The sequence below is a fragment of the Haliotis rufescens genome, unplaced genomic scaffold (assembly GCF_023055435.1).
Source record: "Haliotis rufescens isolate VD_foot unplaced genomic scaffold, xgHalRufe1.0.p SCAF_3, whole genome shotgun sequence".
NCBI lineage: Eukaryota > Metazoa > Mollusca > Gastropoda > Lepetellida > Haliotidae > Haliotis > Haliotis rufescens.
The window spans coordinates 16,944,091-16,969,115 of record NW_025964001.1 but is presented as its reverse complement, the minus strand read 5'-3'; the positions used below and the strand labels follow the sequence as shown (position 1 = coordinate 16,969,115).

Sequence of the window (25,025 nt, the reverse complement as noted above, 5' to 3'; positions counted from 1 at the left end):
ACCGTTAGAGTGACGAAAAATGCTAGCTAGTGAAATATCAAATGAAGGCTTACACAGCAGCATCCGTGCAGTTGTGCTTGCAATTGATATTAATGTTCCATTCATACTTTTGTTTTACTTTTATCGTTTTAGAAATTGTTTGAAACTTACAATTCCCATTTAGTCGTAATTTCAGGAAAATATTAGCGCGGACTTGCATGGACGCCCTTCGTAAAGCATGACTGATCTGAGGCTGCAGACGGCACAAAAAACTAATAACGAACAAAACAAGAAATGAAAGGATAAAAGGAAATAGCATCACGCACATGATCAAAAAGCCAGGCATTGATATGAATACTGATTGAAAAGCTACAAGTAAGACTGCAGTAAATATAATTATGTACATAATAATGTGCATATACATCCTAACATGAAAAAGCATGTGTCCAGTCTGTAAAAGGCTCATCAGACACTTAATTATGTAAAAATATTTAAATATAATATTATATAAAACACTTTATATCCTTTAAAAAAAGTGAGAACATTATATTAAATAACTGTTAAAGTATGTGCGCCTTAATCATAAACATAATATAATTTCAAGTGACGCTAAAAACATCTTTTAATCACAATTTCAATACCCATGAATTCATTCAATAAAAGCATAATGATTTAACATTGGTATATTTAAGTTAAAAAACGTCTGGCTGATCCCATTCCGACTTTTGACAATACCAATCAAATAAACGTGGCAAAAACCCTTTCTATTAACCCTTTCTCGCATGAAATCTCTACTAGAGTCTAGTTTAAGATTCATATAATCAAGGTCTAAATAAATGCAACCGTTAGTCAATTATTCACCTGAAAAACCAGATGGACTCTATCATGTGGATCAAGCTAATTTCTGTCTTTGAACGACACATCTCGTGCTGGCTACTAATTTGATCAGTCAAAACATAATTGAAAGAACACAACACTCGCATTCTATGAGACAAAATGATCTGATATTTTGGGAGAAGGTCAATACGGCCTCATGTCTGAATGGCCTAAAAAGGTAAAGTCAAAACGGCCACAACCCATTGTCACAACGGCCACAAGAAAAAGTCATAACGGCCACAAAAAAATACATAAAGAAGACAAAACAGAAGTATTTGATATTTGTGAAACTACACATCGCCTGTCAAGCAAAATGGTATAGATATAAACTGCCGGGCAAGAGAAAGAATACACACAAAATATTACAAATGTTGTCAAAACTTGATGAATGTAATATTGCCCGTGATACCCGTATCGAATAACTGTTTCCTTTTCGTTTCATGTTAAAGCACCATCAAATGCGGGTGTACTTTCTTTTGTCCGGTAGTTTATTATGATGGAATACATCACAAATCTGATTATTGTGTCCCCAAATAATCATAGCTTCTACTGCTTAATTTTAATTTGTACGAAAGCTGACCTAATATCACATACAAAGACGCGTTTTTGCTTTCAGTGTGAAAGGTCCATATAATATATAAACTATAAAAATATTCTGTATTCTGTTTCTGTATTGTTTCATATAGTTTAATGTTTACAGATTAATAGTTTCAATTCTAACCGCTTCGCGTCAGAAAGAGATGAAGAGCATAGCTTCTTAAAGGTATCAGCACCTGTACCAGAACGTCACATTGAAAGTATAGAGAAGTCAACCCTTTCTTCAAGAGGAAAGCTATTAATTTCTATACGATTTCTGTTTATCCTTGCTTTCAAGATCTGTATCAACATATGTTTCATATTCACATTTCGTATTCAGACAGCGTATCAAAGGAAACCTTCTTTCTAAACCATCGGCATACGAAGGGATTGCAAAGAACTTCTCTATTGTTTAAGGCCTATTAACATATGATACACTTGCAATTTTCTTTTCTTATTCCCCTAAATATTTTCAGATACTTAGACTCATCTGAACCATGTTAATAGATCTATCGTCTGTGGATCTATCAACAACGAACATGTTTTGCACCTATGAATATTTCATATCATAAAGAGTATAAAATAACACTAATCCCACTCTTTCAAGTCCAACGTGAGTGAACCGCGTTATTTTCTATGATAACATAGCTTCTATCCCTCCGGTATCAATGCATTAGAAGTCTAAGGTTAGTTTGTTTTGACAGATGATCTAAAATTAATAACTTCATATTGCTTGGTTATTTTCTCTGAATAGAATATTATAGACAGAGCAAATTGAAGTCAACTTTTCTTAGTATAATTCGGATAAAAATGCTCCGACACTCCCCGAGGTGAAACGGTGATGCTTATGTTCGCTATCGGGCGTAAACAAGGTCGTGCAAAATTGATATAGTCATTAGTGACGTGTTAAAGACTCTAAAAGAACGTTCAAATGTCATCTGTTGTAATTTGACGATCCCGCCTACAAACAAATGACCTGGCGTAGTCCTTAGTTGTCTCAACTTCCTCAATATGAGCCACAGTCAAGAGAATGATTAATTAATAGCCGAGAAAGAAATCATCATTTTGCAATGACAGTGCTGGAATATGACAATAAGTTACAGAAACGAATTTCTTTGTGACACAGAGTTCTGACTTATTTTCGCACACATATTACATCGGGTATTTACATTTTCTGTAAGGAGTTGTTTAATTGAGCTGTAAAATTATTATTCATTTTATAATGTACGGTGATCTATTTTCAATATAATGTTATCAAATTTAAACAGGTTATTTCATTCCTTTTCTATTATATTTCTTCTTCTTTTTATAAAACTACCTTAATTACAATCATATTTATTAATATTTAAATCTTATATTAACACATTGAGTAGTTATTGTTAAATAATTCATCTCGGTACCTAAGCAACCTTATAACAGTGGTCATGTATAATATTCTAAAACCTCAAAATAACATTTAATGACGAGTTCACTCAAATATTGATTTTAAAAAAACCGTGGAAGTTAATCTGTTTCATTAAAATCAAGTTTTATTTCCAATCATTCGTTACAATTAAGAAATATTCCCTTTTCAGTTCTCAAAAACATTTCTATTTTATTTCTTCTATTCTTGTCTACGACAAGCAGTCTTCAACAGGAACATATAAAGGTATTTGTTGTTCGTAAACAAAACACGGTAACACTACATGGATGGATGAGAAAGACAATAGATTTTCCAAACCCACATGAACCGTCTGTACAAAAAAAGGCTCCTTTATTTTCTTAACAAAAAAGACACAAAAGTAAACTTGTTATTTTCCGGGAAACGAAAGCTACCAGAAGACAAAAATAAATCACACCAGGGATCAAATCCGGGTGTCATATTTTCACACGGTCCCTGCCCCCCATCGCTTGCCCCACCCCCCACTAACACCTGTGGTAACAGTTGTACATACATTACACCTCACAAAGCCACCCCGTCGTGTTGCAGGGATCGACCGCTCAAGTATGTGCATAGGTAATTGACTTATGTTTCGCTCTTCCTGTTGCGAGGTGGGATCAGCCTGTCACCCTACTATTATGAGTTCTTGTGGAGGTCTTGCGGAGATCATGGGGTGGTGTGGACATTGCGACGTCTTCAACTCCATGTGCTGGATCTGTCACCATGATTTCTTTGATGATGTCCGTTCCTGTTTTTACTATTTCCATAGTGTTGGTTCCTTTCTAATCCAAAGTGTGATTCTTCCATGCTTAACGTGAGTGGACAACAATGCAACTTATCTTACGAGTTAATCCAACGGCACTACAGTTACGTACAGTTGAATAGGCAGTATGAAAAATGTATTGTTCTTTGTTCAATGATAAAACATAAGGCTGGGATGAAAGCAAAAGGTCTATTTACAGTGAGCCCCCGTTAATTCTAAGTGTATCGTTCCATGTTGAACGGTACGAATTGACATATTTTCGAAAAGCTGAAACTCAAAGTAAACCTTTACATAGTATGATACCATCAAATCTCTTTGTAATATATATTTACCCGTGAAGATCCGGGTTAGCATGGGTCTTCAGCAACCCATGCTTGCCGTAAAAGGCGACTACGGGATCGGGTGGTCAGGCTCGCTGACTTGGTTGATGCATGTCATCGTATTCCAATTGCGTGGCTCGATGCTCATGATGTCAATCACTGGATTGTCTGGTCCAGACTCAATTATTTACAGATCGCCGTCATATAGCTGGAATATCGCTGAGTGAGACGTTAACCAACCAACAAACAAACAATGTTTCTACAATGTATATTAAAAAATACGCAGAACTAACAATGTTCATACAATGTATATTTCATATACGCATAACAAACAAAGCTGTTTACCCAAATCACTTATCTACAATTCATAGGTCTAAAACAAGGACAGGTAGGCTTGGAGCATACTGTGTCGAAGTGGGGTAAATCGTGTTAAAACTGCGACATGGTATCTGCGATATTTGTCCCAACTAGTATATGTGTACGCGCGCGCACGCACGCACGCACGCACACACACACACACACACACACACACACACACACACACACACACAGATGCATGCACGTCGCTATATCATTGCAATAATCTTGAACGCGACGTTAATATCACCTCACCTCTTAAGTAAGTGAGTGAGTATTGTTTTACAGCGCATTTAGCAATATTCCAGCAATATCACGGCGGGACACCAGAAATGGGCTTCACACATTGTACCCATGAACGCGGGTCTTCGGCGTGACGAGCGAACGCTTTAACAACAAGGCTACCCTACTGCCTCCTTCACCTCTTAACTTGTGACGTACACAAGGAATGTTCAGTTTGTGTGGGCAACAGTTTATCAGTGCAGGAAAACAACTCGACGTCGATGACGTGAACACCCGGAGATACGTTTCTCAGGAAATCCAGCATTTCGCGAGCAGTTTTTTTGGATACATTTACATCTTATCAAAATATGATCATGCATCTTCTAACGCCTTGTGTTTGTTTTGTTTTGTTTGTTTGTTTTTTGTTTAACGCCGCACTCAGTAATATTCCAGCTGTATGGCGGCTTCTGTAAATAATCGAGTCTGAACCAGACAATCCAGTGAGTGAAATCATGAGCATCGAGCCACGCAATTGGGATACGATGACATGCATCAACCAAGTCAGCGAGCCTGACCACCCAATCCGTTAGTCGCCTCTTACAACAAGCATAGTCGCTTTTTACGGCAAGCATGGGTTGCTGAAGTCTGATAAATTCGAGTACATGGTTCTATACGGTGAGATACGTATACGGCAACTTACAGTTAGTTACTTTGGTGAGTGGAAATTGTTTTAAGATTCAATCAGCAATGTCACGCAAAACGTACCAGTGGGTGAAAGAATGAGCAAACGTCAACTCCGTTGGGGCACAAAGACAGAAAATGAACCACTCGCCTTCTCTTCAATGATGTGTACTCGGAACATATACTGCCCCAGCATCCTCACGGATTTTTAACGAGTAGAGGCCGGTGTTGAGATGCCAAGTGAATCAATGGCTCAAAATTATATTCTTCAAAGTGTGTCAACCAGGAGTTGATAGTATGAACAACAATGTATGCAACTGCGGAACACGATCAGCCTGATCACACGCTTCCAACCGATCTAAATTTTAGTAAATTCTTACTAGGATCCGGAATTCTTCAGGGCTACAGTATATCTGTTCAAAAATAGCACCGTACTATTTTCAGTGGTTGATTTAGTCACTTCTTTGTAATTGAATATCATGTAATATTGTGGTTGGAGGTTCCACCTCAAACCCGGCATCAAGTCAACTGAAATCGCCTATTGCCAGATTTCAGTGAATTTTAACCATATCATGAATAATAAAACAAAACATTATATCAGAGAGAGTGTCGGATTAGAAAATGTCGTTTCAGAGAATGGCTATACTAAACTCTAATGTCGTGTATTCCTTGAACAAACAAATTTGATTGAGTATTTTTTAGGTGTACTAGTAGAGACAAGTCCCTTGGGGCTCGCTAACACTCAAAAGCTGCGGGCTGTATCAGATAGGTTTGCGTGAGAACATTCCCATCGCTCCATTAGCGTACTCGCGAACAGATGAAACGGAGAAAGTAAATTTTTCGTGGTCCGTTACAGGGGTGGTTGTCCCAAAGGAAAATGGGACAATAGCTTGGTGATTTTACTCAGGCTGAATTAGGATAGTTTGCTTGTCCACTCGACAGGACATATTTAGGGAGAATAATTAGATTTACATTACCTGTCGTCGCGAGTATTGTTCCAAGACAACTAGAGTCGGATTTCAGATTATCTGCCATCGGTTGCAGATATCTGCATATCTGGTGTGGCGCACCAACGCATCATATACCAATTATCTTAAAACTTGACTCCTCTCAACACGAACAATGCTCAACTCTGGTGATCAACGCTGTAATCCCTACGTTCCATCATCAGGCGGGATTAACCCACTGTAAAATATGATCCCGTTGCGGTTCTGATCTTTGTGACATTAAATCTTTTTCCACCGGGACTAGAGCTTGATTAAAGAACCTTATAATCAAACTACAGTCGAGCACGAGAGATCAAAATCCTGCCAAACAAATCCGACAGAAAATACTAAGTATCGTCTGCTAATCACAGGCTTCCCGCGCGCGCCAAAATCAGAAACGAGCAGACGATATTTGAAGTCGGATGATCGATGGAAAACCAAGGTTCAGCTGGAACGATCGCTATACGTTGAATAGGGATTTTGTATTTCAAAATGGTAATTTTAGTCTTTATCGTTATTCAAATGCTTACCGTCGATGCCAAATGCCGCTCTGAAGAAGCAACTCAAATGCTTGAAATTGCACATTTAGGAAGTGCAAACCAATTTCATCGATGCCATGCGTCGTGAATTCTAGATATTAATTAAACTACTCAATATTACAAAAAGCTACCAATTAAAAACGAACTTGGTTCGGCTGATATTGTCCAATGTAAGTGATCTATCAAAAGCCAAAATTGTACTATTTAGCAATTGTGTTTAGTATTTGATCAGGGCCATAGCTGATGAGGGAAATTGACGTTTGCGCAAAACATGTGTTTAAATGTAAATTAGGAATGTCAAAAAAGGGGAATACACGTTCACATGACAAAAGCCGAAGATACCAAATGCTAAGATATATTTTGCTAACCTGATATAACCCTTTATTATATGGCTAAGTGTTAATAATTTGACGGTACCAAAAATGCAGGCGTGCGATTCAGGTGAATTGCGACACTGTTAACTGGGTATCAGTAAAGCCCAGTTTAAGTTTAATCAAAGTTCAATCGTTGAATGAACATGCCTTTTTCTAATGTATCAAACAAAGCATACGGGCTTCGGCGCACACTAAACAAAAACATGATGTCATTTTACCTGAAAAGACTAAATGTAACTGAGAAACTATCCGCAATTATCAAGTGTATTATGTATCCTTTCAATTAAGATTAACATCCTATTGCTTTGTTTTGAGTCCGGTTCGAATGGCACGACGATTTAAAAAAAAAGCATCCCATCAAAGCACGCTTATACTTGCGAGCGAGAGAAATATGTTAAGTGAATTATAGAAGAGATCGACATCACTTCCCCAAAATGCGACGGTAAATGGGCCCAGGGTGTTTGTCGTAACAGAATGTAGATATAATACACTGGACACGCGAGGATGCTTAGAGAGTGTCAACAGGGCTACCTAACCGTCATAACTCACTACATTCCAGCAACGTACTCTTCCAAAACATGATGGCGATGGGGTAGCCTGCTGGTTGAAGCCTCGCTCTTCACGCCGAAGGCCCTGGTTCGATTCCCCATGTGGGTACATATGGTGTGAAACCATATTTCTGGTGCCCCCCTTACTGATAGTGCTGAACTATTGCTAAAACTAGCGTAAAATCATATTCACTCACTCTTTCCAAAACTTGATGTATTACTAAACGTATTGATATATAGCAACATATCGCCTCTTGTCGGTCGATATTGTGAAACCCTGACAGTGCAGGGGGATCAGCTTTACTGCAAACTTATCCTGATCGGATCCAGATCAACAAAAATAAACGATTCACGACCAGAAGGGAAGTTACCTAGCTACTGTAGGGCGCTCCGCTGTATACGTGTATATTTTGTATAGAAACCGTGATCTAGTGGATAGAGCGTCTGCCAGGAGAGTGGAAGATCGGTGGTTATACCAAAACATGTTAAAAAATGGTACTTGCTGTTACCCTGCCTGGAGCTCAGCATTGAAGGGTACAGCAAGGCCTGGTCGGGTCGGAGTATACTGTGTCTGAGTGGGGTATCCATGCATATAACTAAGGAATGGTATCTCAGTGGGCTAGCACCGTAAAGCCGACATAAGTCCGGTCCAGTACAAGCAGCCACAAACACACATACATGCATGTCGGTATATGAGTGAAAGAGTCTTGAATGCGACGATTAAACCCTATCTCACCTCACTTTGTATAGCAAATGGGTGCGTGTGTGACATCAACTTGGTATGAAAACGCGTATATGTGCAGAATATACGTATATATAATTCAAATTAAGGTAATTAAATAGGTTGGGGTCCGTGCAATGTCTCACTCTCGGGTCAGGGAGGTCAGTTGAGGGCAGTGTTAATTATGTAGGGATGAAAACTACATCAGATCTCGTAGGAGATGTAGCCAGGTCTGTTTCAACAGCTGATGAAATATACATGAAAGTATAATGCACGAGATTATATCAGTACTTGTCTATTTCTAATCAATCAACATGCGGATTTCGGAAGTTAGACTGACGAAACGACGACAGCAATGACACTCGCAGCGTTGACGGGTGTCAGTGCATTTATTACTACTAATTGCTTATGAATGTAGTTCGACATGTATGTATGGATGAATGTAGTAAAATCTCTGAAGCTGTATATTGATATGATCATACAACTTATGCGTCAACTCTACTGAATGAATATGCAACTGTATTCAAAGAATTCCTGGTATTGAATATGGTCATTTGCATTTTCACTTAAAGTTCAACATTTTTAATTATGTCGCGATTCAAATTCAATTCAAATTAGCAAAATATGAATGAAGAAGTTCTGACAAATAATTATTTCAAGAAAATCTCAGCGAACTGGGCCAAAAGCAGCATCTCTGAGCTGATCCTCCCGGTGGCGTCCCGGTGCCATAGCTAGTCCTCTCGCCCAAAAGATTTGATCCACAGTTTTAAAAAAAGAACAATTCTGAAAAAAAATAGTTCGATTTTTAAAAACAATTCTGCCCTAGTGTTCTATATAGCGGTATGTGCTCTATAAAGTGGAGATTTGAACTGGACATAAGTCTGCGTTATACATGTATCTTAAGTCTATGCAAAGATAATGTGTACATGTATTCAATAATAAAGGTACGGTATTTGTGGCTTTGATAGATATCAGCAATATTTAAGAAACAAGGTACCACATTTGGACCCAAACTGTTAATGATCTGCAATTTAATAACCAGTTTTCATATTTCAAAATTACAATTACATCACATTAAAGTAAAATTGAAATTAATGTTTATTTCATTCTTTAAATAATTAATTTCAATATATATATCTTTCATATGTACTGGCATAGTTAGAGAATAACCATAGTTAATACTTGTTTTTGTTTGTTGTTGAATACCGCACTCGACAATATTCGGCATATGAATGTGGCCCTTAAATCATCAAGTCAAGACCAGACGAACAAGTGATTGATATCATGAGAAACGTATAACGCCTTCAGGGTACGATGTCACGTAATCCACCACGTCAGCGGGCCTGGCCACCCGATCTGTGGTGGCCTCTTACGACAAGCATGAGATGCTGGGGACCTATTGGGACAGGAACCATCCCAGGGACTAATACTTATTACCTATTTATTTGTTGTTGCCTTATCCGCTATGTTTTTAACGGATATTGTGATTCCGGATACATTTGATTAATATTAATAAGTCTATTTTCTTTTGCGCCACATGAACCCTGGGACACTAAATACATGATCCAGAGACTGACTGAGTGAGTATGTTTTTTTACGCCGCTATTAGCAATATTCCAGCAATATCACGGCGGGGGACACCAGAAATGGGCTTCACACATTGTACCCATGTCGGGAATCGAACCCGGGTCTTCGGCGTGACGAGCGAACGCTTTAACCACTAGGCTACCCGACCGCCCCTGATCCAGAGAGGACAGATACAAGGAATAGGCCATGTGAATTGTATACATACATGTCTATCCTTGAGCAGCAGAGTGCATTCATAAGCATGATAAAGTGCCATTGTATATTGTTGAAAAAATCATTGTTTTAAGTCTACTTCAGAGGCAGACTACAGACTCTGCTCACTGAAAAATTCAGTCTTTCAAACACCCATATTTAAATTAAAGTCAAAACAGGAAAGATGCATTCGGTATTGAAAACGTGTTCTTTACAGTTTGTGTCGCTCAAAGAAATGAATACACGCACTACAACCGTATGGACTTAATCATTAACAGAAATATACATGTATCTCTTGAAAAATTAAAAAATCTACACGCGAACTGACAGTCAATACCATCATGTTTTATGAGTGCAATTACCTATATTATTAGTTTGGTGTCACCTTATGTTTGTATGAGCGTATGTTGAGGACACCTTATGGTAGAGTGAACCCAGTTCACGACTTAGATTTACAATCTGAAGACGGAACTCAGTTTATGGTTTAAAGGCGTCATATTTATTCTCTTTATCAAACTACGTCCAACTAAGGGCTTTGTCCTCTTAGAGGCTATATGCTTGGCGTTAGCGAAATTTCTCAAATCAATGTAGAAGGCGGCATAAATCTGGGAGGTTTGATACGACAAGCTTGTGTGCAGCACCACTGAACTGAACTATTGGGTTACTACCGATTGCGTGGCCCGGGCAGCTTGCTAATTGGCTTTTGGTCAGTTTCGGCAAATTAAGACAAGACAAATCGCAAAATATGAGCTGCAGTGAAATAGACAGTAACATGTAAACGATTTGATTTGAGGCCCAGGGGAAGTGGTGATTAGATTTAACGATGAACAAACTCGGGCTGCTATAGATTATTAATTTTCACAAGTGATTTTCTAATTTACCATGTTATGAGAAAGGGTTAGCACATTTCACAAAGTCACATCAATGTTTTAATAAACTTAATCACTTGAGTCTCTCTTTATTTCAGGGGAACTATTACAGCAAATTGAAAAATTTCCAAAAGTTTCTCTTCAGCCTATGGTTAAATTGTGTGCAAAAGCTCTCAAGACTGGTTATTACTTCATAACTATATAGAATATACGTACGACTGCCTTGTTATTGACATCGTAATTGTTACAGATGACGTGAAATAGACATCATATTGAAATAAACATTCGTTATGCAATTAACATCAACAAAGTTTCGTGAGGAGCTGATATTAGTTTCCTTCTTTTTCTCTCTATCAAACAGCTTGGACGGAGATATATTGCCTTATACCTTTACATACTCATATTATGATTTGAGAGTGATATTTAATAATTAATAAAAGTTGATTAATAACAAAACGGGAGATAATATTCATCTAAGGGTGGCATTATCTTAATCACTGTAATCACTGGGTTAAATTAGTTGTGTAAATTACAATTCGTCAACCTATTTTCATGCTTCATAATAGCTTAACTATATTTATTATATCAATATTTATAACGCACACCTGGAAGACCAGCTGATCATGACATGAAGAAAAGGGCACAATTTCCGTACTCTGATGGTTTGTGTGGCACTTCAGTATGACGTGGCCCAGTATATTAACCAGAACGCTTTTAGAAGCAGGAACGTTGGATTAGTGTGTATATGCCATGTATATGCCATTTATACTCAAACGAAGTATCTAGTATGAGTATTTGTGTTTTTATTTGGATTGTATCACAGGTCGCTGTAAGGGTTTTGTGGTAATGCCTTATATGTATTTAAGATCAAATAGGGTATAGTACTCTCAGTCCTTTGCCGCTAAACCAAATATATAAGGAAACGTTTGTAATGATAACAAGATGACGTGTTTTATTTAATCAATTTCACTGTGGTTTTAATTAGCATAATTGGAGATGAGTTATGCGTGGGTGACATATACTTTCGAGAGACAAGACGAGGATGCAACAAATTTACGACAGAATAAAACGAGTTCAAATTATCCATACCTTTGACCAAAACATTGACCAAAATAATGCCATGTGTTCTTTTAGACACTGTATGTACATATAAAATGTCATGGCGTTACACGTAGTTACATATATGTTACGTAAAAAATATTGTGAAATTTGAAAAGTACATAAATTATGAGGATTTGAATAAAACCCAGTCTACCTGGTCGACAAAATGTATCAGCAGAAAACGTAATAGCTTAAGTAATATGATATTCCGGATGTTTTAGTGGGTTTTAAGGGTATGTTTGTACCCTTTTCCACATTGCATTATTACATAAGTCCAATAAGTGGATTTGTTTTATATATTGTCGGCTTTGCGTCTTGTGAATATGGTGGAAGTGTTTTAGGATATATATTCCATAAGTTGTCAGTTTTGTTCCCTGGATGAAAATAGACGAAGCGTTTTAGGATGCATAGTTGATTAAATATATTCTAATAATTCTTTTAAGTTTTAAATTTGACATTTTAGACTTAACGAGGTCGTTTTATGTATTTTATCTATTAATATATGTAATCTGGTTTATCACTTTACCGTCTTTCACATATATTGGATACATTTTATTGTAACAACTTTCACTCATATCACTGATTTTGGCTTAGAGATTAAATAAGATAATCAATGTTTACTTAATGCACCAATATCGACATAATGGAAGCAACCCATTAATTCCCTGTCAAAATAAACTAGAGTGGTCATTTACGAGATAATATCCTTATTAGCAATGGGACAAAACATCCAACGGTGAGAATCCGAAATAATTCCGCGACAATTCAAGCGTACACCGTCCATGCCATCTATCCCACGGTGTCAAGGGACCCAGATTTCCCGAATTATAAAATGTAAATCTTTCCAGAGATCGCAATCCCTATTATTACCACTACAGACAAAACTTCAACATTGATGACGGTTACCGATCCCACCAGAAACCATGTGTTTGCTTCAGTTGAGAAGCGCGAGGTTTGTGTTTACATCCCACTGAAGCTATCTTACCGCTAGCTAATCCGACCAACCGTACCGGCCGCGCGGTGTTGGCTGTGAGCGGTTGATTGACAGCTATCAGTGATGATTGACAGTGTCTCCATGACGACTAAGTGAAGGATCTGCCCTCGCCCAATCGTTTAGAAGGCAATTGGCGATTGGGCTGCCTGATGTGTGTGATTGTAAGGCCCGATTTCTGCAGCCCTTGTGATAAAAAGTGACACATTAGGTGATGGTGACCACTCCCCAATGCTTTCTGTTTATAATAGTGTCGATGTACGATCGCGCTTAAAGAAATAACATCCTAGGAAGGGACTCGACAGTTACCAGCATTTCTTTAGCGTCGTCGGAGAGGCGTCACACCACCCGAACAGGACTCATGTTTGGACTTTGTGGAGTCGATACCCCCTTACTCCCAGCGATGTTCCCCCTCCCCACCCTACATTTCACCCCACAGCAAGTTGCCAAGGTGTGTGAGACGTTGGAAGAAAGTGGGGACATTGAAAGATTAGGACGATTTTTGTGGTCACTACCCGTCAATCCGTCAGCATGCGAGGCACTTAACAAGCACGAGTCGGTCCTCAGGGCGCGAGCCCTTGTGGCCTTCCACACGGGCAATTTCAGAGACCTGTACCACATTTTAGAAAATCAAAAATTCACGAAAGAATCCCATGCCAAGCTGCAAGCGATGTGGCTGGAAGCTCACTACCAGGAAGCCGAAAAACTACGAGGACGACCCTTAGGCCCTGTTGATAAATACAGAGTCAGGAAGAAATATCCCCTACCCAGAACAATCTGGGACGGCGAACAGAAAACCCATTGTTTTAAAGAACGCACACGGAATCTTTTGAGGGAATGGTACCTACAAGACCCCTACCCCAATCCCACGAAGAAAAGGGAGCTCGCCCAGGCCACGGGCCTAACGCCTACCCAAGTTGGGAATTGGTTTAAAAATCGAAGGCAGAGAGACAGAGCGGCCGCCGCAAAAAATAGGTAAGAAAACCTTTTAAAACATATATTCTTCACACACCCGTTTCTGAACACCACTTGTACACAAACATATTTAAATTCCTATTCTGCTTCAGTTATATTCCCTAACTAAGAGAAACATTGTATGACTGCTAAATCGACGGTTAAACGGTATATCAATATTTGTTTTTATGTCTCCATCCAGGAAGCTTAAGGCGAATGTGTCCTGTAAATATTAGTTCTTTTGTTCATTATATTATTCAGTATTTTTTCAGAAATATAAAAAAAATAGTTTAATGATTTAAGGATGTATATTCGTTTCAAGAGCTATGTCGGACAATACATATCTCTTATGTAGAAACACGATTCATGCGTGACTAGTTCATGCATTTTAACATATATAGAACGTTTCGGAAACATAGCATGTGTTTGTGTGTTCTTTTTGTATGGAAACGTGTTCTGTTTACTCATCAATTACATTTTCCAAAATTGTTAATTTAAAGATACAGATGCAACAAACATCAATGTTTTCATTCGTCATGCTACTGCTACTTGAATGCGGTGTATGCTTTACTCAAATACGTGAAACCTGTGACCTCATTTATATGAAATGTATTCCGTATTTGTCTTCATAACAAAGTTTATTCTGACGCACTTATTATACACACAAGCTATGCAACAATTCGTGAATTTTAAATAAAACTTTCCCCGCACCTGCTGCGTATGAGGAAATAGCTTGTCGCAAAATTCAATAAATTGCTTCAGGCATACCTGTATAGTCTAGTTACTATTGTAATTGCTTCAAATCATATTTAACAGGATGCACTTTGCGATATTGGAGGGTATTTCCATATGCAGCATATAACATACGATTTTACTGGTCGTCGTAATATTGATTGATATTATTTAGACCTGATAATTTTAAAATCATGTTTTTCATTATTATTAATTTTATTCATTCAGAAACCGTAATACTATTTCACATACCAAGCGCAATTACTACACAGCGTGTAACAGATGCATGTTAAGTAATAGAAGTTGTAATATTTCTGTAAGTATATGAAAGGTTAAATGCTAATACGAGTAATTCGATATCTGCTGTAATAATATATTAAATTAAATCATGTCGATCTAAATTCCATGTCGTCACCAAGTTGACAAGTAAGGTGATGATGTTCATAGGTAGTTAGTTCGCCTAAAATAAGACAGGCACCATGTCATACTCTTCATGCGTTCTGCTTCAGTCATGTAATCAGTTTTCCCTATTTTATCGTAATTCAACCAATCGCGATTCGTGTATCTAATCCACGGAAGAGAAACTAGCTGTTATTCACGATGGATTTATATAAACGGTTAAATGACTATTGAGGGGAAATATGTTAATTTTACATGAAAACATAATAATGAGGATAAACAATGCAATGTGCCTCCCGTACATCCTTCTTGTCCATAAAGAAACTCGCGATTAAGTTGTGGGAATACACATCGGGTCGCAAGTGACAATTGATTAACACACTTACTTGTAAATCCATCACGCTTGCTAACATGGTGTCAATTTCGATCACACTTTATACATTCTGAACAATAAAATTCTCTTCCGAGTAGATTAGCTCATGTAAATACTTATCAATTTCGTAGCTATCGCGTGATAAATACTACCTATGTGTTAATTACAAGAACACCTTGACGAACAGAATCACGGTCTTTGGAGAGCATGTGGATTGCAGTCTTGAAGACGGCGTGTTCGATTAGATCCTTAGGGAAGAAGGTTAACTCAGCAGCAACCGCTCGTCGCCAAATAAATTTTTCATATTTGCCTGCAGATACAATCCAATCGAATCTTAATGTTTGACCTCACCCGTACCTTAAATTACATGCATGGGAGGCATGGCAAGAGATTAGGCAATAAAAAACACGGAATCAAGTCTGGCAAGCCTAACTAGTGAATTTTAGAAGCGACTGCTACCAATATTCTCCTAAGATCATAGCTTTTTGTCCTTTTTATAAGAGATATAATTTGGAACAATACTTTCAGATCATTTCCCATATTAGAATTTCAGTGAATCCACTTTTATACATGGTTGAAGATTATAACAACGTAAAACTATTACTTCCATACTGTAGAGTGAGTAAAAGACAAGTTTTGTACAAGATCGTGCTCTTACAAATAGGAGTTTGATCAACGAAACTGACAAATAAATCAAACCGCCCTCGCCCTGTATCATAATAAAACTGATGCATTATTCCAAAGTGAAACATGTTTAAAAAAATTCTATAGCGTGGTTATTTTCTTTCAGCATATCTATATATCATGACATATAGTAATGCCATATTTTAGATATCACACTCTAAATTCAATACAATGTATTTGCTAAATAAACTCAAATATTTATTCATTAAATCTTTACTCGATGTCCAATACCTATGAAATACCTCCATATCTTGGATACCAATTAATCCCCTTTGTGTTACAGCATACTTCCGATTTGATTGTAAATCTTTGTAAAATGCGATAGGACAATTCTAGTTTAGATATTGAAAACTGAAGACAGTAACTTTCGTGCAATATCAGCAACAAGGAGACAATCAAACCTCTCCATGCTGACGTGCGGTTGATTGATGAGATTTCCACGATACAATTTCCATCGGAAGCAAATTTTGAAAATGACAGAACACTGTCTTGTGTTAAAATTCTCTCTCGAAGCACGAATAGTATTTATAAGACAGGCGCGTTGTCATTTCGAAGTGATATCAGCAACCGAGGGATAGACATGTCTATTATGACCAAGTCAATTCAATTTTCTACTTTATCAAATCTGGCACTTGTTTAGTGAGTGTCTTATTGTGTGTAAATATCTTCCCCGTTTGTTCACAGTGGTTAACATGTCATACTGTAGATGGTAAATGTTCATTTATTAGAAGGTTTTCGCTGACTCTTCCAAACCTTTCGAAATATACAATGACACATCACAGATGTGCTTATCAGATACGTCCCTATCTACTCGTTCCGTTAACATGTAGTTGTTATAAAAACGATGAAGTGCAACTATATATCACGTAATAGGTTTTACGGAAACAATAAATATAATTCAAGTTAATAACGTGGGTCCAAATTAAAGATAATATTGTTCCACTGGATGATAACAAAATGAGTGTTTATTTCATTTTTATCATGTCTTTGACACGTGGTAGCGTTTGGCTATTGTCAATTTCACACCGTGAATGATGTACATGACACACCTGTCTATTACAGTGCGATGTCTATACAATAACGATTACGGCTAAGATAAGCACGTCCCTGTTTCCCCACCTTACTATTTACCTTAGCAACCCGATAATCGGATAGTGACACCTCCCCTACCCCCATTCTACCCTCCCCTCCGCTCTACCCCCCCTCCAGGGTTACATTCCTCGGTAAGAATACTTGACGTCCATAGACCAACCCGTGGGAATAGTGAGCCGTGTTGCTTAACGAATTAGCACATAAAATCCGTCCTGATTGTCTTATTGCGCTATGTTGCTTGCTAATCTACAACACCCCCTAGGGTAGCGTTTGTTATGCGTGTAAGCTTGAATGCTCCTAACGGGGAACTGACACGTGCTTGTTTGAATTATATATTTTCTACGATACTTCGAATTCTTTGCTTTGTTTCTTATAAAAAATATTAGCGTTAAGAATATGATGTAGATTTGACACACTTATAGCCTCTGTTGAATACAGGAGTGATGGATAATAACGAGTCTTGTTAAAATATCAACGTTAAAAAATATACATAGAAGCACGCATGAGTGTGGATAGATGAGAAATAGGCAAGAGTTATTTCGGGGTTACATCGGAATTGGGGATTTTTTAAAAATAATTACTTGTGAAGGAGTTCAGTGTCAGTTTACAGAGATGGCAAGTTAGACAGAGCAGATTTATCTAGCAACGTTTACTCAGAAAATGAGAGGGGGTTGATATTTGCAATTGACATGTCAAATACATCATAGATATAAGCGAGGACGAGTCTGATGAAAGCTACAGGGTCTAACGCTTAATTGTAGCCTAAATGATATATTATGACCATGGGATCTAGTTGAAAGGTTCCAATCCTTCTTTTAAGCTAAATTCCACATTGAAAGGGGCAGAATTTTCCTTGAATGGAGCTTTAACGAAGCAACCCTCGAGCCTCGCTCAAGTGCGCTCCGACTGGTCGTGTGTTTGGTTAGCGAAGACCGATCCAACGGTTGGACAACTCTTCACTGGTAAGGGTTGTATAGGAGACTTATTACTCGGAAAACATCTCACAACAAGAAGATAGAAATGTATAGCCAAAGGAAACTAAATGAGACTACTTGTCTTTTTTCTTTAATAATATCCCTGGTACCTGCTATCGACACGACTCGGGCGACAAAAAGATAGCGATTTCACCGAGGTTTGAAATTGACACGGTCAAGCATCAATCAATGGTAAATGACTTAGGTGTCGCGCAGTCACGACTCGTAGGGTCCGTGATTGGCGGAAATTGTTGCAAAGTTGACGCAACTTTTCGGTATCCAGCCAAAGTAAATTCTCTGATTAATAGTGATATTTCCGATGTTGGTTTTGCGTGAAATGCATCCAATTTCTCTTGCAATTGACGAAGGTCGGTTTCAGCTGATAAAGACACCTCGGTTCCAAGCCCTTAAGATCAGCGTATCGATAAACAAACGTGCAAGTAATTACAAGAGATGATATTCCTCTGAAGATGAGCCCTTTAACAATGTTGAAATGAACAACGGTTTTATTGCCGAATCGCCTCAATTAAGCACGTACCTCTGAAATTGACAATCTTTAAACTTGGCCGAGGCTGTCTCTCGCTGGCTTTGTTCCTCCAGCCTCGGATCACATAATTTTTGGTGAATCATTTCAAACAGTTTTTTTCTGTTTTGTTGATATTAGAATGAACCCCATAATAGTAATCGACATTTCATGAAATTCTGTTTGCATTGACTGAAAAGTTTGAAAAACTTTCGGATTAAGAAAAGTACGAGGACTTGTTTCAAACATTTACAAACTGATGTTGTTTTACACTTATACCATATTAATAAAACTTGTAATGCATTGAAAAATATTTGAAATATAGAAATAAAATGAAAAACGCTGACGTTTTGAGATACATGTATGTATAACTGAAAAGAAAATTAAACGAAAATACAGCTGAAAATTTATAGAAAATTTCTAATAATGGCTTTTAAATTGATAGTAAATATTTTCATATTTTCAGTATACACACATCTCTAATAAGTCATTAAACAGGGTTTGCCTATAAAATATCTATGTGCATGCGTCTTTTTCAATTATTCATACCCTATCGAGCATTGTTTAGTTTTGATTAAGTCAATACTAAAAACCAACAGTGACAGAAACAAGTTTGATTTCAATACCACTGGCGGTTTTGATGAATATTTTATTGTGCATCGCCAATTTGACAGGGATATTTGTCTGTTGTTATAAAAAGCATAGTATATATACAGAATCGATGATCATAAATATATTTCCCCATTAGCAAACTATATGATCTGTGGAAGAGGCGAGGAGCTATAGAATAGTTGCATTGTCCGTGTGTACTTTGGACACATTAAATACGAATGAAGCGCATCGGATATTCATTGAAACGGAACTTGGTTTAATGCAAACATGTTATGAATAATTCATATCGTGTACATTTACACTCCGCCCACTCCCCGTGTTTATTTATGCAAAACGTTTATTTAATTACACTAGTATATTTCATTGTAACTTTCAAATAAGACTATTTTCAATCAGCAATATTTTTGGAGTCAGGTGTATTATTTATTGTATGATGGGGTGTTTAATAAGTCAACAAATTAAAAAACAATTTCAATTATAACAATCTCTAATGTTTTATTGCAACAGGTGCGCGCAATAATTAAATAATGAGTGCAGTTGAAATTGTTGCTTATCTAAGTTTGCCAGTAAGTGTTTAAGTGTTAACATACGTGTTGTAAATTTTTACTATAAAATGATAAGTTTCTTAGCCTTTTTTAAAATCCGTTTTACATGTATATGTGTTTAGGCGTTTAGTTATAAATAAAAAGTGGTTACTGTCCTCATACATGCCTAAACTCCTTTTTATTACATAGACTGGAAAATAAATACATTTCGTAAACCTTTCTGTACGGCATATGACTGTAGTTTTATAGCCAAACCTTTCAAAACAATAAGTGTATATCTATATAGTCAAAATGCTATGAATGCAATTCTAAGTCCGAGGATCATTCAATACATGCTACACACGGCGGCCAGGCTCGATTGATAATTCGTAGTCCTATTATTTATGAATCATCGTGCTTGTCGGAAATTGTATAGCTATTAGTAAGGGTCAAGTTTGACACGTAATAACGTGTTTTCGTTTCAGTTCGGTATTTAAATTTCACCTAAATGAAACATCAAATTGTGATATACTCGACCTTCCGTTTATAATATATGCCATCCCACACGCAAAGTCACAAAGTGATTGCAATATCTCGCATGCATCATCACAGAGATAGACTTCATATCGGGACTACGGAAAAAACCCTGGCGACAGCCAAACCGAGCAATTTAGCCGAATGTCATGTTGTTGTGAACCTGTCAGTTTAGATGGTAGTAATTGCCTTAATTCAGAAAAAAATCCGAGCAAATCAACTGCAATACCTCCAGCAAAAAGGTAAAGTGTCACTGAGTTCGACTGGCTTTTTTATTGTAGTAAATGATTTGAGACTGATTCGGAATATGTTTTACAAAACATTCATTGTCACGTAGTTTTCAAATACATCTCGCGTTATATTAAAAATTACCTTTCTAAAAATGAGTCATTTAGTATGTATATCAAAATTAATCATTTTTAAGATATGGTTGTTATTATTAGCATATATAATCGCCCATACAAGTCTTCACATGTTTAGTTTTGTGTTATGATATTATTGATATACTATAAATACACTTAATGTAACTGATGATTATGTATTGAACATAATGATATTATATTGTTGAACGAATGCACGTTTATCTTCGCTCAAACGACTTGAAGCGATAAGGAGAAGTGTATACTCTTTACTTTTATTTCAACCATACAGTATAGCAGGGTGGATATGTGATTTAAAATCGAATACCGTATTGATAGACTAATTGAGAAAATATCGTTGAAATCCCGACTTCATAATTCCCATTTTCAACGAATATAACTCCCAAAAAATAAAATGCAATCGTAGATATTTTCTCTTAAATAGATGTATACCCTCGGTAAGTTATGGTTGAGCTTAAATCAAAACTATTGCTGAGCTAATAGTTATGACAGTTTTTGTTTTGTTAATGTATTGAACAAATAGCATGAACAGTAAAGGATGAATGATGTAGAACATAGGTGTCGATATCGAATACATACGTTAACTGGGGTTTTACTATACACAAGTAACATTTAAACATATAAACGAAATACAATATTGCGGGTTTCTAACATGACAACTATTTCTATAAATACAAATATTTAAATCAATAAAAAAACATATCGTTTGGAAATAGTGCTCTGAAACAAACCAACGGAATTAACACTATTTTGTGCTGCACTTATTTTCGCTTAAAACGTTTTACATATCATTATGGCATTCGTCCAGTAAATTAATCATAAAAGTCAGTATTATCGGCATTCCCGCAAATCTCGTTATTACAGATTTGAAGATGTGAATACACTCTGTGAAATTCAATTTCTGAGATCACTATAACTGCTTTCCCGTCTCATTCCATTTATGCAATCTAGTTTGAACGATAAGGGGCGCTGGTCCTGTAATCCTCTTCACAAAGTTCCATTTATCAGTCAGTTTTGATTAGATTTGATATTTTCTCATTTTTTCCAAATTATATGAGATGTTAGATAATGTAAACCCATTACAAGATATTCGCCTGACTGTCCACTGACCGCTTACACTAACAGTATTACACGTCTCAGTTGAGATGTTCTCGGACGCTCAAAATCTCGCGAGACTACGAACGACGACGGCATATGACAATACACGATTTTGACATTTACTTTATGCTACTGTTTTCGATTTTCTTGTGTTTGTATACTTTCACATCACACAATAATATTTGTTTAAAATAATGAAGTAATCTGTTTTGTAAGAAAACTCATCTCCGTCTGAGTTAAAATTAAACGACGGCTTGTAATATGTATATACTTAATCATATTTACAGCTTAGGGTATTTGACTACAATGAAAATCAAAAGTTATTTTTTCTGTAATTCAAATACAATATTTGTAATTTTAATTTTGTTTTGTTTCAGATTACAACAACAGGGGCAGTTATCAGCAGCAGATCGGCTCAAACTTCAGTCAGACCCAAGCCTGTCACGTGATGACATACGATCGTCTTCGTCGGCAGACGCCGGAGTGTGTCAAATGGACTCGGATGATGACGACGATCTATTTTGTGATGATTCGCGTAGTGATACAAGTACACCATCCACAAGTGCGGAACACCAAGACATTGAGCCTCACGCTTCATGATCAGCCAATCAAAAGACAGTTTACACACAGTCATGGCTAAGCACCAGCGTCGAAGACATCACTCAGGTATCGTCTGCTTTGCACGTTATATCACGTGATCAATGCCACTAAGAAGAGTGAAATGACAAGATGGCGAAATATAAAGCAAACCCTCCAGCAGACGATTGACCATGGTGGAACTTATGTCTCACTCAAAGTGCTGTCGTGACGATTCCGGCTGCAATATTGACAAATTTGTTCAGTCTTGATCATCAATTTAGCTGTCGTCTGCTTACAGTTCTGTTTGTCTTATTGGTCAGTCTCGGCTCGTGACGTCATGTTTATTTTGGGAGGAATCTTCCCTTCCGCTTGTTGTAATGGCAATTTCTTTAAAAAGGATGTCTGACAAAGTTGTGTCCCCTTTGTAGCCTTGAACTTTAAGACAGTCACTCACGGAGAAGTCAATCTAGGACCGAGCTATGTGGATGATGAAGTCCCTCCTCTGGTCGCCAAGGTAACAGCAAAGATCTGGTCTGCGTCGTACCTCCCGAAAGACCAGATTCCGATTGTGATGAGACTGGTAGAAAGACATATATTTATGTGAAATGTGTTATGAAATATATGAGTATCAACGAAGGAGAAATGTCGAACGAAATTTTGACAATCTCAAAATATTGTGCTAATCTTTGGCAAACCAAAGCAAACCTTTGAACTAAATTAACCCCAAATGTGTATATGTACATATTTAAGTTAATGTCTTGAGAACCTGGTGGGATGTTAGATTCTCTTTCAGGCGTAATGAGATCAGTCCAAGCGGTTGTTCTATACCACAATCTCATTTTTGTTATTAAAGTATGTTATAATCACAACTTACATGTTTGTTTTGTTTTGAATGTTCAGTAAATATCGTTAGTCATTACACTTTGTCTATGAACTATCCAAACAATGCTAGCGTTTCTTTCATCGTTTAAGTGTTCAAAATGAAATATAAACTATGATCAAAATAGATCAGTATATTAAAGTATTCCACACGACAGCAAAAAACAGTCCTTATTTCTCTTAAGAACATATATAATTGTCATGTAGTGTTTTTTCACAAATAGGTGATGAAATGTATTGGTATATAGTACTCCTTCATCGAGATTTTATCATCGCAAGTTTCTTTAATGAAGTAATAATTTACATTACATTTGAATGGAATCTCTCCTGTCAGATGTCAACCCTGCATTCATTTCATCTACCAAGAAACTTTAAGATATTGTTTTGGAGCTTCTTGCTTAAACATATCACGGAGAATAATTCATGAACATCGCTGTGAACACAATAGTCATATGTTTTGCCATAATACATACTCGCATGTATATGGGAGTAGTATAGTGTTCAAGAATGAACTCATGTTCTTGATGTTGGATTGCATTTCTTCACAAAAGGTGAAACAACATGAATTTTGTATGGTTTTTTATTCAAATATATTCAAACTTCCGATTGCCAGCACAAGGAACATCGTAACAAAACACGCTAATGCACACAACGTTTCGATATTTTCTTTATCTGTCAAAATATCGTCAACTAGGCACTGTACTAAAGTAATAAGACTGGTTTGCAAAGTTTTTATCACAGATTTAAAGGCAAAAGTAACTGATCACGTAAATTTATTGATAATCGAAAATGAATAATTATGATAATAACCATATAGACTACATATCATTAAGATATCAATCTTCTGTTTACGCAGACCAGGTTATGGTAGTAAAATACCGATTTAGTGCTTATTGGGGTAAGCTTTAAATTTTCTTTCCGTTTCGACTGATTTTTTTCTTATTATTATATTACTTAGATTTTTATATATCTTCAGGAAGTCCATTGTGTCCATCTGCATCACAATACCCGCAAAGAAAAGGGAGTTTTGTGTTATGTGTTATTCAAAGAAATAACATCATTGTATATAAGAACATGGCCATGAGTGTGTCAAGTCGACCAATATGATCAGCTGCTGGGCGTCTGAACTTTGACCCTTGGAATATGTTAAGAAATTGTAGCTGACAAACGAGTCAGCTGACATGAGGATTAGACTGATGAATAAAATAACTATACCCAAGTGATGGGGAACAGGTGATGAAGATTAGGACAGGACACGGAAAAGCAATATATTCCAAGATAGCTAGATTCACTCTGCATTTTACGTTTTTATCAACGGGGAAATAACCGCAGTCCTTATCATGTTCAATTCATGTTTTGAAGAAAATGATAGAAGGAAAAAAACATGTCCACTTTTCTTCGTCAGAAATATATATGGTTGCAGAGATACGTGTTCATCAAGCATATTGACACAAAATGAACAAGTTCTGTTGACACTGGGAGGAGATATTGTGCTAGTGCTAAAGAAAATATTCACCTAAATGTATATTCCAAAATAAATTTAATCATAAACGTTTTTAATGAAGGATTCTACGAAGTCATGTCTT

At 36.9% G+C, this 25,025-nt stretch overlaps 1 protein-coding gene across 1 annotated transcript; it reads left to right on the top strand.

Moving 5' to 3' along the window:
* The first annotated feature begins 13,248 nt into the window (after positions 1 to 13,248).
* LOC124111974 (homeobox protein SIX6-like) lies at positions 13,249 to 23,427 on the top strand. The gene is made up of 2 exons (XM_046471905.2): positions 13,249 to 14,077; positions 22,359 to 23,427. Exons 1-2 carry the CDS (start codon positions 13,464 to 13,466, stop codon positions 22,579 to 22,581), a joined length of 837 nt encoding a protein of 278 aa, XP_046327861.1. The 5' UTR covers positions 13,249 to 13,463; the 3' UTR covers positions 22,582 to 23,427.
* Positions 23,428 to 25,025: the final 1,598 nt, after the last annotated feature.

Bases quoted from the DNA above. Each gene is read 5' to 3' on its own strand.
- LOC124111974 (XM_046471905.2), top strand. From the start codon at position 13,464: ATGTTTGGACTTTGTGGAGTCGATACCCCCTTACTCCCAGCGATGTTC. The intron at 14,078-22,358 runs GTAAGAAAACCT...GTTTTGTTTCAG, and splicing joins GCGGCCGCCGCAAAAAATAG to ATTACAACAACAGGGGCAGT.